Raw genomic sequence first — 18,107 nt, 5'->3', positions numbered from 1 at the left:
GGTGATGGAGGAAGGATTCAAGTTAATAGAAAAGCTTCAAAATTAATAAGGAGGTGTTGAACAATCTTTTGGTGCTTAAAATTGACAAGGTATTTATGAACTGCATCCAAGAATTTTGAAGGAAATGAGGGCAGAAATAGTGGGGCCATTGGCCATAATCTTCTGGTAGTCCGTGGAGGAAGTGCCAGAAGACTGAAAGATTATGGGCAATGGAGGGGTTTAAGGATGATCCCAGCAATTACAAACCACTTAGTTTAACTTCAATGATGCGGAACCTTCTAGAATTAGTAATAAAAAGGAAAGGTATGTCAATTAGGAACAGGCAGCATGGATTTCTAAAGGGGGAAATTGCATTTATATAATTTTGAATTTTTGAAGGTGGAACAGAAAAGCTCGAGGAGGCAATGTCGTTGATGTAGTGTACATGGATTTCCATAAGGCATTTGACATAGTGCCACACAAAGAATGAGAGGAAAGTTACATGGAATGGTATAAAAGGGTAGTATCATCAATTCAGATACAAAATTGGCTGAATGATAAGATGATGGATACTGTTCCCCAGGGGTGTGGATTGGAACCCTTGCTTTTCCTGATGTATATTAATAGTCTGGATCCTGGCATGCAAGGTAGAATTTCAAAGTTAGTATTTGACACTAAAACATTTGAAGAACTGTAAATTGCAATTAGGGCAGTGTAAAAACACAAAAAAAGGATATTGACAAATTGGTGGAGTGAATAGATAAGCAGATGAGAAAATATAGCAAGACTATATAAATTAGGGGCACAGTTTTAAAAGAGGTGCACAAGCAGAGGGACCTGGATATAGATGTGCCCAGATCAGTAAACACAACAGGGCAAGTAGGAAGAGTAGAAAGTTAATGGAGCTTCAGTTATGAGAATAGATTGAAAAAGTTGAGACTGTTCTCTTTGGAAAGATGGCAGAGGAGATTTAATAGATGTTTTCAAAAGAACAAGCAGGCTGGATAGAGAAGAAATGGAGAAGCTGTTCCCCACTTGTAAAAGGAACTAGAACGAGAAAGCATATTAATCTTCTAAAGATGAGTGATGCAAGAAAACACTTTTTCACACAATAAGTAGTTTAGGGTATGGAATGCACTGTCTGGAAATATAGTGGAGGCAGTTTTGATTAAAGCATTCAAAAGAACAATTGTCAGAAACAGGCTACAAGCGCATGTGGAGGAAAAAGCAGCGGATTGGCATTAGGTAATGATACTTGTTTGAAGAGCAAACAATGGGCTAAATGGCCTCCTTCTGCGCTATAACAATTCTATGATTCGGTGATATATAATTCAGAGCCCAATATCTGAATGTCTTTTCGACACAATTTTCCATTCTGATGCTCTTTGATGCTTGCCTTTGTTTCATCTATTTTGTGTTCTACTTTCCTACTTCCTTTTGTCAGTTTTGCTTCTGTCAAATCTGAGCTTCCTCTTAGGTAGCCAATCCCCTGCAACTTAAATATTAAATGCATATATTTTACAAAATACTGTCATCAAAACACAAAAGCAAAAAGTGATTTACGAGTGGGGAAACAAGATTCTAGCTATGGCAATGCAGCCTAAACCTTCATTTTAAAAATACACTAAATGGATGGCAACAACTCAAGTTGGAAAGAATATTCACGTATTCATGAATAAAAGTAAGACTTTGACCTCAAGTGGGAAACAGATTTATGTGCAGGATACCTTGACTTCAATGGGTAACAAATAACTTAGAATGTTTCAGAAATAAATAAATAAACAAAAACCTCAAAAGGAGTTGCTTGACATTACAGTACCTTGCTAACTATTTGATGTTTTGAATAATATATATGTTAGAGGAATTAACTGGCCTTTTTTCCATCTGCTTGTCATCAGCATAAAGATGTTGCTTGATAAGAGTTTATCGTACTGCAATTTGGTCACACAATGCTGCCAAATTTGCATTATGCACCATAGTGATGTATGGCTTTAAACAAAAGGGGTTGACAAAGGAAACATCGTGTTTCCATAGCATATCAACCACAATTTCTATAAACTAATAATTGATTAGGACTGTAACATAACACAAATGCACTATGTAGTACAACATAAATAGCACTACGTACAGATTGTTAATTTAAGTGCATTGTTGTGCTGACAGGTTAATGTGAAGAATAACTGGCTTTTGACCTTCAATCATTCTTTTGTACTACAGAACATTTCTAATCAATGACGTATTAAAGGGTCCACATCAAGCACAAAACAACAGATGTTCTCAAAAATCTAAATTTTTTTTGAAGGAGAATATAGAGCTTTTCTGACACAAACCGGCAGCTATCAATAATTCACCTACCCCATAAATTTAGTGAAAAGATCACTTAAAAGTAGTATAAAAACCGTATTTGGCTGATGGCTTAATATTCAAATTTTCAGAGTCATCCAAGTTACCAGCTTACAACTGAACGGAAGCTTTCATGTATCTTGTTTTAGAATGCAATACAAAATCCTTTGGTAGAAAGTTTGTATCTGGCAAAGCATAGCTAAGGTGCACTGCAATGAAATGCTCTCAGCCTATAGATGAAAACATTGGCATTTGGCTGATGTTGTGCACGAAACCTACGGGCTACTCAAGCATCTACAGGAAAAACACCACCAGGAAGAAAATGTCTTCAAGGCAAGTTGAAAATAAGGGGATAAAATGAAGTTAAAATAACTTTAGGTGACAGATATGAAATTAAAATTAAGTTATAGTCACTGAAAGTTTACAATTTTTAAAATACAGATGTTTGCAAAAAACACATGCTGGCTCTTTCATAACTGACTGATGCTGCTGAGATTCAAATTTAAAAATAAACTGGCACAAATTAATATCTTCAGGTAAAAATCCACAAATTATTGAGATCAATAATGAAACTGCTCATGTCTAAATAGGAAGAACAAAAGCTAATCTGTCAAAGCCACTTCACCACTTAATACAATCAAGGCTGATCAAACAGAGTGCAGAATGATGCAAACAGTGTGGTTTCAATTCCTGCACCAATTAAGGTTATCACAGGGTAATCTACTTCACAATCTCTCATCATATCTGAAGCATGGTGACCCTCAGGCTAAGGCACTACTAGTCACTGATCTCTCTCATAACAGGGCAATCCTATGGTCCACTTTGATTATGGCAACTTTACATCAATTTTGTTAGTAATGTCCTCAAAAAATAACTCCTATAAATTTGTCAACACTATTTCCCAGTCACAAATCTATGCCGATTATGCCTGATCAGATAATTATGATTCAGGTGCTTTATCACAACGTTTGTAACAGATTCTAGCACTTTCCCTACTACCGATGCAAGGTTGACAGGTCTGCTGTTCCAAGTTCTCTTGCTCCATTCTTAAATAATGAAGTCACATTTGCTAGCTTCTCATCTGTAGGAAATATTGCAAAATTTATGGAACTTTGTAAAGTAATGACAAAAGCATCGATGATCTCTCTAGCTACCTCCTTCAAAGCTCTACAATGTAGATCGTCCAGTTCTGCAGCCTTATTGATTTCCAGCGCCAGTAAGTTCTCAAGTACAACCTTCCTTTTAATATCAATTTCCTTTAAGTCTTCATTCTCTCTAGTCAACAGGATCTATAATTCCACGTCCACCTTTTCATTTGCAAACCAGTACCCTATACGTCGATTAGCAAGAGCGATCATCTCATCCAACGCCATAATGAATAGCAGTGCTGAGAGGGGATCACCCTGCCTCACCCCTCTGGCGGCTCTTATTGATGTTTCACCCAACAGCACTCCATTATGTACACAACCTGAATATCTTCCATCGTACAAATAACATTAGGAAGCAGAAATGTGTGAAGGCTGCATCAATAGGATAAAGAAAACAGAATAGTAGTATTTCTAATGATCATTCTTTCCTAACATTATTTAAGGAGTTGGAAATGGCTGCTCTCAACATTCTTGGTAAATGAACAAACTCTCTCAGATTCTGTTGGAGCCCTGTGGGCTTTTATAAATTATGACAGCTTAAAGCAAAACAAAATCGGCCTGAGATACTTAATAGCTCAAGCACTGAAAATGGCAGAGGCTGCTAGTGAAGATGACAGGTTAGTTATTTGGCAATCTTTGCGTGGTCTTCTCATTATATATGAACCAATGTCACCTTCACAGTCTGGGCTGAAGGAAAAGGCCTTAATGCCAGTTTTCAGCAAATAGAGAGGTCATTTTCCAGAAACTTATGTGCACTTCCAGATGAACAGTTGGAATCAAGAGGAAGTAAAGTTGAAATTTCAAATTCTGAAGGGGTGATGCAGGTGGCTCACAAGCAATAATTAAAAACAGGATATCTAAACAATCCTCAAGCATAAATAATGGAAAAGAGACGATTCAATTCAAACTGAAATTTGTTCGTTCACGTCAGTTCCACAGCATTTTACAGTTGTCATTATTAACTTTTTTTTGTTATGTAATATTAACTCACTGACAAGATGCAGCTAACCACTTAATGACACTGATTTCGTTCCCCCACTCTAGGTAGGGATCTCAAACTGCACTTTATAGGAAAGCAGTGGGATCCTATTTAAATATGCAGATCGAATCTCAATGATATTGCGATTTTAGCTGGAGGGCTAAAAATAGACTTCTCTGTCATGCCAAAAATGTTGTCAGTATGTTTGTGGGCAACAAAAAGTTCAGGGTATATAAATTTTAAAAAAGTTTTATTTCAGACTGCCTTGAGAGTCAGAAGTGCTTCTCCAGGGCCCACAAGGAGTCTCTCTAGTCACAGGCTCCCAGGTGGCATGATGTTTTCACATTGCAGCTTTCTACTGCACACGTTTCCCTTAACAGCTCAATCAATTCAAATTGGAAACAAGTTACTGGAAATGAGATCCAGTCAATCGCATTACTGGATGCCTAGAATATTTGTCCAGCTCAGAATACACATTGCAACTGTCATGTCATGCCCATCTCTTCACCCACCAAGCCCATCACCAACCTTAAACATTATTCCTATGTAATTTGTGTTACTAATTAGTAACATTTTCTTAACTAGTGAATGAAAAATGGTCTTGTTTATTTGTTATATGACAAGTGTCATATTTGGATAGGCATTAAACTAAAGCCTTGTAATTATATCAAAGTTAACCTATTTCTAAAAGGCTCAGTCAATGATTTGATTTTCCACCATTTTGATCTGTGATAACAAAAAATGTACGTTAGGTCCCAAAAATTAGAATTACGTTCAGAATAAGGTCACAACTAAAACAAAATCTGTTCTCTAATAATTTTATAGCTTGATATTCAACCACAGCCGATTATCATCAGGTGCAGTCACAGAAAACCTGCTATCAAATTTCTCAAAATGAAAGGCATCTGGAGCCCTTTATTATGCTACCACTGACATCCTCGCAATAAACAACAAACTGAAGAATAAACTGCTCAGACTTTCATCCCTTTCATGGCCAATAATATCAAAAATATCCAAACACTACAGCATCTTTTAAGTTTTGGCATTAAAAAAAGCTTAAATGCTAGTTCTTTCATTGTAGCTAGTGATGAAAGCTATCAGTGATATCAGAAATAAAATCAGCAAACATTTTTGAAAATGTTGGAGATTTACAAGACACACAAGAATCAATGTCTTAAAGTCTCCTCTTATTTGCATTAAAAATGATCACAAAGCTAGATGATCAACCACCATGGCACTTTGGTGCCCAGGCATATGAAAACATTGGACACAGCTGTATAACTTCACTAAGCTATCACACAAACTTTCACTTACTCCTTTCAAATCCACAATACATTTGTTATTTATAGACAAGACAGTGATGCATTTACACAGCCAGGAAGCTGCCAATAATTAAATCTCCATATGACAGGTGGTCATTTGACTGTTGTACTATTGGACAGTCTTCACAAGTGGGACCAAGCTACATTTCAAAGTACTGATATTGCCTATTGGAATGTTGTTGTTTGAAGCTTAATCCAATGGTCATTAATTACTCAGTTGATACTGTAAATTCAGAAAAGGTTGCTCTCAACATTCCTCTTGAAACTCCAGAGCTCTTAACTGTATAGAAAGTGCTGTATTGCTTCACTTCAGGGCTACAGCTTCTGACTGCAACTCCATGTCCTGTACTTACATCAAGACAGGCTCTGATGCCCACCAATTGGAACGATTTATTAACACTGAAATAATTATATAAAGGCTAGCATCCTGTCATCAAGTCACCCTTTATTTACTTGTGCTGAGTATAATGGCCATGGCCAGCCAGGTCGGAGTTAGTCACCTGAACTGAGGAGATTTTAAATCTCCCGGTTATATTGATCAGCCAGATTTTCCTAATTGGCCCAGATTAACAACCCCTATCAAGGGTCTTGTAGTCAACAAGATCCAACTACTTCTAGTCACTACATCCTTCCCAAGTCCAGGGGAGTAGGCCTGGTCTTTTTCTTGCAGGGTTTCTTTGCAACGTTTTGTCCCGAGGACCAGTTTCCTTGACACAGACTGTGACATGGACCATAGCCTGTCTCTTGCATCCAGAGCGTCTCAGGAGAGTTTATTCTTCTCCTTCCAGCAGTAATGGTATCGAGGCTGCATCCATCCCAGACTCTGAAGTTTGCTCACCACTGGACACAGGGGGAAAACCTATGGCTTTCGACAGGCCTTCTAGCTGTTCTAAGGGGCCAGGTATGTTTTGCTTCTGCCCGGTTTGGAAGTTGACAGCTTTCAGTTGATCCACGTTTGTTCATAACCGTATCACCCACCTGTACTTTGTAAGTCATTGAATCTGACCTCACATCAACCTTGCTTTGCACCTACATAAAACCATTTCCTTGGTTCCAGCACCAAACTTCATCCCTTGAATTTAACCGTCTCTCTCACTTACAGGAGGCATGTGGCCAGCACTGGTGTTCCTGCTGTCATTTCACCCTCCTCTTCACGTCTGGGGATATCAGGTTTAACCTGGTTCGGAGTCTTCTCTCCAGCAGCGTTGCTGCATGCTGGGTGGTCCTATAATTGTATAGGAACCATGACAGTTTGGTATCAAGTGACGCTGTGGGCTGCTTCTTTAAGCCTGCCTTTGTTTGCATCGCTCTTTCCACTCGACAATTGGATGATGGATAGTATGGAGCTGTCCTTATGCACCGAATGCCATTTGACTTTGGGAAATATTCAAATTCCCTACTGGTAAATGACATACTACTGTCTGTGACCAGTACTTCCAGGAGACTGCACATTGCAAACCATGCTTGCAGCTTCTCAATCATCATCGGAGTTTGCCAAATGACCTTTCTGCACATCCAAATACTTTGAATGGGCATCTACACAGGCCAGGACCATCAAGCCCAGGAACGGACCAGCCCAGCCAACAATCAACTGAGTCCGGTATTTACCCGGCCATGAATGTGGAGCCACCACGGGCAGCAATTTTTGTCCCTGCTGGCACTCTGGGCACTGCCCCACCAATGCAGCTATGTCAGTATCCAATCCTAGCCACCAGACTTAGTTTCTTGCCAGCATCTTTATTTGGAAATCACTAGATGACACCTAGAAGAGTTCAGCCAGTATCCGGCTGCGGTCTTTGCTCGGGACAACCACCCTTACTCCCTGCAGTAATATGCCGCCCTCTACAGCAATCTGGTCTCACTGGATCCAAAATAGTTTCAGCCCTGGTTGTGATGGCCCTTATTACCAGATGCTTTAGTTTCATTAGGACAAAATCTTTTTTGTATCCACAGTCGGATACTTTTGGCAGTGATTAGAAAAGGGTATCCAGAAAGTTTAAAACCAAAACAGACTCTTCCAGAGGAGGCATCACCAATGGAGTATCTGCCAGCAGGATGTGGCTCAAGGCATCTGCTTTAGCCACTTGGCTTCCTGGACTGTGTTCTAACTTGTATGCACTGAGTGTAAGTTCCCAACGCTTAACTCTACAGGAGTTATGGGCTGCACCACCCTATCTTCCTTCAGTAGCACTAGCAGGGGTTCGTGATCTGTTACAACAACAAATTCCTGCCCGTAAAGGTACTGGTGGAACTTCCTCACAAATGACGACTGCCAAACCCTGCTTTTTCTACTTCGGCATATTTGCAATCACCATTCAGGAAGCATACACTATTGGACATTCCTCTCCAGTGGGCCACTGGTGAGTCAACACTACCAAAACCCATACAGAGAGGCATCGCATGTCAGCGCTACCGCTCATTTTGGATTGTAGTGGGCCAGCATCTTAAATGACAACAGCTGTTTTCTCACTTCCCTGAAGGCTACTTCTCAGCTATGTGACCATTTCCAAGGCTGACCGTTCTTCAATAGCAGGTGTAAGGGTGCCAAGGTGGAGGCCAGGTTACATATGAATTTTCCATTAATTCACTGACCCAAGGAAGACCTAAGCTCTGGTACAGACTTAGAAGCCAGGGGCTCCTTTGATTGCTCTCACTATCTTCCAATGGATAGAACCCAGCTTTACCAGCTGTTACCCAATGAGGTCACTTTGGGTGCCTGGAACACGCATTTTCCCTAAGGTGTGCACCCACCTGTGAGAAATATTTAAGCGCTATGTCCAAGTCTTCCAACTGCTCTTGATCGGTCTTCCCTGTTATTAGTACCTTAACCAGATAAATGGCAACCTGGGGTAGCCCTCAAAGTGTTCTGCATGGTCCCCAGGATAAGGGCAGTGTGATAGTACCCTAAATGGCAGTCTTGTACACTGATATAAGTCCTTATGGGGACTAACTGTAGCATACTTCTGGGACTCCTCAACCAGTTGCGATCGCAGATAGGCGTGGCTCGTGTTCAGCTTCAAAGAATAGCCCCCATCAACCCACCCGCCAATTTTGTGTCCAAGTCCTCTATGCGAGGAATCAGGTATTTATCCAGCTGTGAGAAGCGGTTTACAGTTTGCTTAAAATCCCCAAGCCGTCGAGCTTCATAAATTGGTACAACTGCTGCTGCCCGTTCTGAAAACTGAAGTGGTTTGATGTTTCCTTCACTCTCCAGCCTCCCAATTTCCATCTTTACTTTTGCCCACAGGGCATATGGCAACAGGCAGGCTTTGCAAAATCTTGGAATTGCTTCCCAGTCAATAAGTGGCTTTGGCTCCTTTAATAGTCCCAAGCCCTTCCTGAAATGCCCCAGAGTACTACGGTAGGACTTCACAGAGGCAGCCATTTTCTAATCAAAAAAAATGCGGAGCCAATCTAGGTGAATCTTTTCCAACCAATTCCATCCCAATAGGCTTAGGTCCGAGATTCTTACTATCCTCACTGGTAACTGCAGAAATTGCTTCTTATAGGAGACCAGAACCGATGTCGTATCCTTAATCTGAAATTGTTCCCAGGTTCTCAGTCTGGCTGGAGACCTGAGCAAATCTTGTTAAAGACAGATTCTGTAACCACAGATACATCTGTGCTGGTATCAACCTTCACGGGAACTGGGTGACCATTTAACCTAACATCAATTTTAAATCATTTCCCATTTGGATGTCACTAAGCAATTTAATTGTTCCAACCCACATGCAGACATGCTTTCCAGGCATGCACTCTCCATTGCTGTTTCAAACAGCAAACAGGCAGAAACTAAAATGGGTTGCCAGTCCAGATCTAAAGAACGTTTTAGCTGCTGGGCCAAGGTTCGGCTTTGTTGAGGGCTGCCTATGATCCCACTGCTCAGGATATGCCCTGAGTGAAGCTCCGCGATTACCTACACTCGAGTGATGTTCCCAAGCTCAGAAAGACAGCCGAGGGAGTCGGCTTCCATTGGGGTGCCTTGTAGCCCATATGCTTGACTTGCCACATTTTCTATTGTCAAAGCCAGTTGTAGCACCTGTTTGATGTCCAGTTGGACTTCTGGTAGTAGGTGTTTCTGCATGGTCATGTCATTAATCTGTTGCAAAGTTGGACAGAAGTGCTTGTGGATTTGGAGGCAGAAAGTTAGAATTTGGCATTTGTAAAATGCTAGGAGGGGAAAGTATTGCATAGTCCTTTTAAAAGATCGTGTGTCTTTTCAAAGCTTAGAGATTTAAAATGGATACCTGTGAGCAGCAACTTAGAAAGCACCCGAATTGAAACATTTGTATCCAAAGGCCACACAATTATCAGACCAAGCAACAATTTTTAAATTTAGCCAACGTGAACCAGGCACTAGGAAATCAAAAACCAATTAAATTTAAATTTGATGATTTTGAGGACATAGGATCAATCTTATTGATGTGTCATCAAGGACATAAAAGAAGGGGTTGTTGGGCAAAGACAGAACAGCTAACTGCCATCTGCCAGACTTAGCAGCCATCAGTTCTCAAGGGAGAATCGTTGGCTCACACACTTCTCTAAGTCCGAGCAAAAGCACCATCTGAAGAACAAAGATACCCACAAGCACAACTAGTAAATATTCCTGACAAGAAGAAATCCCATCAAAAAGAATTGATGGACAAGATGCAGAGCAATCTGGAAGAAACATAACCTGGCTGTATTTGAGAGACTAAATTCTACTTCTGTTTCATTTTGTTTTATATAAGTGGGACTTGTACAGAGCAGAACAACATTCTATTGGAAATAACAAAGTGTGAAGCTGGATGAACACAGCAGGTCAAGCAGCATCTTAGGAGCACAAAAGCTGACGTTTCGGGCCTAGACCCTTCATCAGAGAGGGGGATGGGGAGAGGGTTCTGAAATAAACAGGGAGAGGGGGGGAGGCGGACCAAGGATGGATAGAGGAGAATATAGGTGGAGAGGAGAGTATAAGTGGGGAGGGAGGAAGGGGATAGTTCAGTCCGGGGAGGATGGACTGGTCAAAGAGGCGGAATGAGGTTAGTAGGTAGGAAATGGAGGTGTGGCTTGAGGTGGGAGGAGGGGATAGGTGAGAGGAAGAACAAGTTAGGGAGGCGTGGACGAGCTGGGCTGGTTTTGGGATGCAGTGGGGGAAGGGGAGATTTTGAAGCTTGTGAAGTCCACATTGATACCATTGGGCTGCAGGGTTCCCAAGCGGAATAGGAGTTGCTGTTCCTGCAACCTTCGGGTGGCATCATCATTGCATTGCAGGAGGCCCAGGATGGACGTCGTCTAAGGAATGGGAGGGGGAGTTAAAATGGTTCACGACTGGGAGGTGCAGTTGTTTATTGCGAACCGAGCAGGGGAGTTCTGCAAAGCAGTCCCCAAGCCTCCGCTTGGTTTCCCCAATGTAGAGGTAGCCACAACGGGTACAGTGGATGCAGTATACCAAATAGGCAGATGTACAGGTGACCATCTGCTTAATATGGAAAGTCATCTTGGGGCCTGGGGTGGGGGTGAGGGAGGTTTTGTGGGGGCAAGTGTAGCACTTCCTGTGGTTGCAGGGGAAGGTGCCGGACGTGGCGGGGTTGGAGGGGAGTGTGGAGCGGACAAGGGAGTCCCGGAGAGAGTGGTCTCTCTGGAAGGCAGACAAGGGTGGGAATGGAAAAATGTCTTGGGTGGTGGGGTCGGATTGTAGATGGCGGAAGTGTCGGAGGATGATGCGTTGTATCCGGAGGTTGGTGGGGCGGTATGTGAGGACGAGGGGGATTCTCTTTTGGCGGTTATTGTGGGGGCAGGGTGTGAGGGATGAGGTGCGGGAAATGCGGGAGACACAGTCGAGGGCGTTCTCGACCACTGCGGGGGAGAAGTTGCAGTGCTTGAAGAACGCGGCCATCTGGGATGTGTGGGAGTGGAATACCTCATCCTGGGAGCAGATGCGGTGGAGGCGAAGGAATTGGGAATCGGGGATGGAATTTTCACAGGAGGGTGGGTGGGAAGAGGTGTATTCTAGGTAGCTGTGGGAGTCGGTGGGCTTGAAATGGACATCGGTTTCTTGCTGGTTGCCTGAGATGGAGACAGAGAGGTCCAGGAAGGTGAGGGATGTGCTGGAGATGGCCCAGGTGAACTTGAGGTTGGGGTGAAGGTGTTGGTGAAGTGGATGAACTGTTCGAGCTCCTCTTGGGAGCAAGAGGCGGTGCCAATACAGTCATCAATGTAACGGAGGAAGAGGTGGGGTTTGGGGGCCAGTGTAGGTGCGGAAGAGGGACTGATCCACGTAACCTACGAAGAGGCAGGCATAGCTTGGGCCCATCAAGCCCACCGACTCCCACAGTTACCTGGAATACACCTCCTCCCACCGACCCTCCTGCAAAAATTCCATCCCCTATTCCCAATTCCTTCGCCTCCACTGTATCTGCTCACCACCACCCAAGGCATTTTTCCATCCCCACCATTGTCTGCCTTCCGCAGAGACCACTCTCTCCGGGACTCCCTCGTCCGCTCCAGACTCCCCTCCAGCCCCACCACACCCGGCACCTCCCCCTGCAACCGCAGGCAGTGCTACACTTGCTCTCACACATCCTCCCTCACCCCCATCCCAGGCCCCAAGATGACTTTCCATATCAAGCAGATGTTCATCTGCACATCTGCCAACGTGGTATACTGTATCCACTGTACCCGTTGTGGCTACTTCTACACTGGGGAAACCAAGCAGAGGCTTGGGGACCGCTTTGCAGAACTCCGCTGCTCGGTTCGCAATAAACAACTGCGCCTCCCAGTCGTGAACCATTTTAACTCCCCATCCCATTCCTGAGATGACATGTCCATCCTGCAATGCCATAAGTTTGCAGGAACAGCGACTCCTATTCCGCTTGGGAACCCTGCAGCCCAATGGTATCAATGTGGACTTCACAAGCTTCAAAATCTCCCCTTCCCTCACTGCATCCCAAAACCAGCCCAGCTAGTCCCTGCCTCCCTAACCTGTTCTTCCTCTCACCTATCCCCTCCTCCCACCTCAAGCCACACCTCCCTTATAACTGAAAACGCTGTTGGTCTGCAAGCAGTCAGATGGATCACTCTTGGCTTTTCATCTGCCGAAATGTCAGCTGCCTCAGAAAAATATCACTTTCCACATACTGGGCCCAGTCTTTGACAGCAGGATCAAACGAGTCAATCTTCCCAAATAAAGGCTTATCCCAACTCCAAGTCAGCAGTGGCAAGTGAATGTTCTTCAAGTACACAGTGTGGAGCTGGGAGGAACGCAGCAGGCAGCATCAGAGGAGCAGGAAAGCTGACATTTCGGGTTAGGACCCTTCTTCAGAGATTCAGATTCTGCTGTAAATTTGAGACAAAAACTGAAGTTGCTGGAAAAGATCTGCAGGTCCGGCAGCATCCATGAAGAGAAATGAGAATTAATATTTCAGATTCAGTGATCCTTCCTCAGTTGCCAGATCTGCTAAGATTTTCCAGTAACTTCTGTTTTTGTCTGAGGCTTGTTTATGTTGCCATACTGCTTCAAAAGGCATGCTTTCACTTGAAAATATATTTCCAAGAAGATTTGAAGCTTGGGTTGTGGATGAGGTTCTAGACGTGTCTGCCAAGCTGGTGGGTTTGACTGCGAACGTTGTGTCACCCTGCTAGGTAAAATTGTCAGTGCGCCTCTGGTGAAGTGCTGGTGTTCTGCCCTGTTTGTTATTTATATGCCTCGGTTTGCTGGGGAGGTTTGTATTACTTCCTGTCCTGTTTCTCAGAAATTTGTACACAAGGCCTTATTCAATGTGTTTGTTGACGGAGTTCTGGTTGGAATTCCCTGGCATGTTTCTGCTTGGCTTGTGCGATTATCGATCTGTTGTCCCAGTCGAATTCATGTCCCAAATCCATGTGTAGTGAGACATGTGAGAACTGGTCATGTCTCTTGGTGGCTAATAGGTGTACATGTATCCATACAGACAATTTTCTTCCGGTTTGGCCTACGTAGTTTTTCAGTCCTTACATGGTATCTTGTATATTACCCCAGTTTTGGGTAGGGGATCCTTTACGTTTGTCAGTAGCTGTCATAGTGAGGTTGTTAGTTTGTGGGCTACTCTGATTGCAGGTTATTCACGCAGTCATGATGGTGGTATACTAGCAATCCAGAATATGTGACATAAAAGGATAATTGAGAAGTGATATAATGTCAATATTACATTAATAGTCCTGATTCACTTGGTTAGGAGTTGATGTCAAAGCAAGGTAGACAATTTGGAAAAGTGGACATTGAGCGCAGTGGCAGATATACCAATCACTCAAACTGATTTTAGTCTGGACGCTTAAGATTTTCAAGTCCTGTGCACAATGACATCAGCACAAATTCCTTCTACATTGATTTTAACATTGTCCTGTAAATTTTACATTTTAAAGGGAATGGTACCTGCTTTCAGCACTTTTTGAGCCAATACAGTCATATCATAACTCTCAGCGTAAAGAAATTTCTCATTCCTTCACTTCCAGGTTTCTTTAGCCAATCATAAATCATCACCGATGATAGCACTGTTATTAGATGGATATCAAACAATGACAAGTCAGAATAAAGAAAGGAGATACAATGTTTAATGACATGGTGCAAAGAAAGGCAGCCAAAGACGACTCCTACCCTGGTTATACTCTCCTCCATCAGGCCAAAGACACAGAAGCTCCAACACATGTACCAACAGGTTCAAGAACAGCTTTTTCTCCACTGTTATTAGACTGTTCAATGGACCTCTCCAATTTCAAATCTAATGCTTATCTTGTTTTTGTCTGCTTTCTTTGCAGCCATAACCTTGTACACCTTGCTGTCTTGTTACCCTATGATCTGCCTGTACTGCTTTTCATTGTACTTAGGTATGTGTGACAACAATAAATCAAATCAAACTGGAATGCTCAAGTCTCTTTCTCACACTTCTTTAAAATCATGCTAATTCATTTATACTACATCTCTTTATTCTGCTTTCCAAGTGTATAATTACACTTATTCCTGTAATAATTTTCATTTACAACCTGTTCATTTTATCAGGACTGTCTCTTTTTCTTTTGTTTTCACAAACTGAAATGAGAAAGTGCTTTTTATAAACTCAACTTTGAAAGTGTGGCTGCGATTTTGAAGAACAAGTAGTATAACACCTGTGCTAGACACTGTATAATCAACTGTTTGAGCAAACAGTAATTGCAGATGATTTACAGCTGAGTATGTGTATTAACACAGTTCTTGTTGGTAACAAGACATTGGTTGGTCTATGGATGAAGGACACTTACCAGTGACGGAGATCTTTTTGTCTGCCAACACCATATGAATGGTTCTCATGTAACTAAACAGCTTGAAGCTGGGAACAAGTCGGATGGACAGAAGCATTTAGCTTATCCCCAGCTCAGGAACAGTCTCTCTGTTCTCTACAGTCAAAACTCAACGCAAACCCAAAAATGTTCCTCTTTCCTGCAACAGTATGTGGTAGATTTTAACTCACATGTCAGATTTTTATAAAAGTTAAATCAACCACGTTGAGTGCCTCACTAACCAAAGAAAGCAAGCAGAGAAATATGACTGAACCCGGTGAGCGGAAGAGATAAAGATAATCCCAATCACAGTACCTGGGAACAAAGACCCCTGAACTTTCCAGTGTTTCCCTTCTGTCCATAACCTATTTGCCTGTATGGGGAGTTTATAATGGGACTGGAGTTTTTTGTTGTACTAACAGCTGAGTTCGTAGCATTCCTACTTTGGAGTCAAACTTCAGCACACATCAATAGTTTATAACTGTTTACCTGTAGCTAGAGTCTAATCACTTGCAATGAGAAGTGATTCTTGTGTAGAAACCAGATCCACACTTTCTTTCTATCGGGGCCTAAAGGGCAGGTAAATTGGATAACTTTGCATACCTTTCAATCTTTAACTTTTGTGATAACTCTTAGGAAGAATGGAGCTTAATTTCCAGCATGCTACACCAGTGTGTCACGATACCAGATGCTTTTGAACTCTGCTACCAGCCTCAAACTTTTACAGCAGCTCCACATTTGGGTCATATGGTCTGCTATTTGTCAGCTCAAACTCTGATAATAGTCCATGTCCTGATTAACATTAACATGGACAACTTAAACGTTGGGGAGTGGTAGATGGATCTGAACTGTCTTAACGAGAGCTTCTAAAATTGGAAAGTGCCATGGCATGATTTTCAAAGTCAACTGAACTGTAGATAATTTAATCAGCTAATAGCATTTTCCTTAAGATTTTTCATCTGTAAATCACTTGCATCTGGAAGAGCTGTTTTACCTATAAATTAATTATAAAGGAATGCAATGCGCTTATAGAAACAAGAATTAAAGGAAAAGCTTAAAGTGCAAGTTAATTAACATTCCAAAACAAATTCCCAATCAATAGGCTTGGGAGTAGCTTCAAATTTTGGACAGATAGCATTTTAAATTGTACAGGGAAGTTCTGGGGCATGTTTACACAAGTTCATTTATTTGACGCTTTGAGATTTGAAACCGGCTCGTCTTAGAGTAAACTTTCAATGTTGAATGATACGTTATATTGAGAGAAAATGTACAATTATTCTTACCTGACCCATTTCATCAAGCTTAACCATCCATCCTTTCTTAAAATTCAGGAGATCCGGCTAAAAAACAAGGAAGAACGTTAGCAAAGTTGATGCCAATCATCTTAATTCATTCTACATGTATAACAAATAACTTGCTTAAAGACCACATTTGATCAATTTCAATTTAGAAAATGTCAGCATGGCTTAGTTCACAGCATTCCCACTTTGGATTCAAAAGGCACTCCAAGAATTCAGTGCATAATTTACATTTAGCTACATACGATTCTAGTACTTAAGGTGATGTTTTGAATTCAAGTCTTTGTCTACCTTTACAGATAAACAAAGTTTTCAAAGCAAGAAAAAGAACAGGGAGCTCTCAATGTCCTGTAAAATATTTCTTCCAGCTACTATCTAAGAGCTTGCTATGTACAAACTGGTTGTCATCTTCACCTGTAAAACTAACTGCACTTCAAAATAACAATTAACTGGTTACAGAGTACCTCATCAAATTAAGGATGTAATGAGATACTGCAAAAATGCATCTTTCATGGCAAGAGAAACACACATGAAACTTGCAAATGATCTTCCCTCCACCCTCTCTAAAGAACCTTATAAACCCCGAGGCAATTATTTAACACTACAAGTATGCTTTATTCAATGCTAACAATCGACTTTCACAGGAAATTTATAAAATACAGAACATCCCCTTAATCTTATTCACGAACAAATCTTCATTCAGTTTATCTTTAAAAGACTTAACATTAGCTGTTTTTGACATCACAAAGCCACCAGACATCACAAAGCCACCATTCTGTTGGGGGAAGCAGTCTAACTACACTAGTCTTCTTGAGATTTATTAACTTTAAATTCATGTTCTTCAAATCATTGTCCAAGCTAAATAATCTGCTTCCCTGTATATAACTTTGTCACATGTTTGAAATATCCCATATCAAGTGTTTTTTGTTGCATTGAAAATCAGTTTAGTTTTGACAGCCTTATGATAAATACAAAAGCACTAAATGTCCACAATTTTCTAATAAACTGTTTCTCATGCACTAATTTTGAAATTGGGATGTGCAGAATTGCACAGGGAGTGCAAAAATGTAGCTTCAATAATGAATAAAAATTAACATTTTTAAAAATAAAATGACTGAGGATGCAACCTTTGAAATGTAATAGGTCAAAATAATCTTGAATACCTGGGCCTATTTTACAAGTTATCTAAGGTTTAAATTGTTATAGATACCTTTGAAAGTTTGAGACTAATTCATTTATAGTTTCACACAAACAAGGGAATACGCTTCGTTATAGAAAAGCTCAGTTTCTGACCGAATTTTAAAGTATCTATCCGGTCAATAGAGAAACAAACTGCTTTGGTATAGTGCCTTTAATGTAGTAAAGCCTGAGGATAAATTTCAATGCAAGCTTAAATAAAATGCTAGTTGTTGTGTAGAAATACAACTTTTTCCATTTATATTAATCTTGTCCACATATACAGACATGCACACATAGAACATGCATTCAAAAGGACGAAAATTTACCTCGCCCACTGGTCTGGATGTAAAGTCTTTGAGCCATGCAGACTGGGTGCAGGGCGAATAAAAGGAAGAGAGGAGAAGAACAAGAACATAAGAAATGGGAGCAGGTATGGATCAGTCAATCCCTTGAGCCTGCTCTGTCATTTAATACAGTAATGACTGAACTTCTACCTCAACTCCACTTTGCTGCCTACTTTCCATATCGCTTGATTTCCAAAAAAAAATCAAAAGTGTACCAATCCCAGTTCTCGCTGAATATACTT

At 41.4% G+C, this 18,107-nt stretch overlaps 1 protein-coding gene across 3 annotated transcripts in view; it reads right to left on the bottom strand.

Annotated features, from left to right (window-relative positions):
* The window catches only part of LOC125463524 (uncharacterized), a 413,194-nt gene that overhangs the window by 104,894 nt on the left and 290,193 nt on the right, over nt 1-18,107 (bottom strand). For 2 of the 3 annotated variants that reach the window (XM_059653821.1, XM_059653820.1), the window contains exons 10-11: nt 17,848-17,889; nt 16,328-16,384 (exon numbers count right to left, since the gene is read on the bottom strand). In XM_059653821.1, coding sequence (XP_059509804.1) covers nt 16,328-16,384; nt 17,848-17,889 — 99 coding nt within the window. The remainder of the gene's footprint in view (nt 1-16,327; nt 16,385-17,847; nt 17,890-18,107) is intronic. The other variant, XM_059653822.1, reaches the window with a different exon arrangement.

This window comes from Stegostoma tigrinum, chromosome 22, assembly GCF_030684315.1.
Source record: "Stegostoma tigrinum isolate sSteTig4 chromosome 22, sSteTig4.hap1, whole genome shotgun sequence".
Taxonomy (NCBI): Eukaryota; Metazoa; Chordata; class Chondrichthyes; order Orectolobiformes; family Stegostomatidae; genus Stegostoma; species Stegostoma tigrinum.
This window is presented reverse-complemented; position numbering and strand designations above follow the sequence as displayed.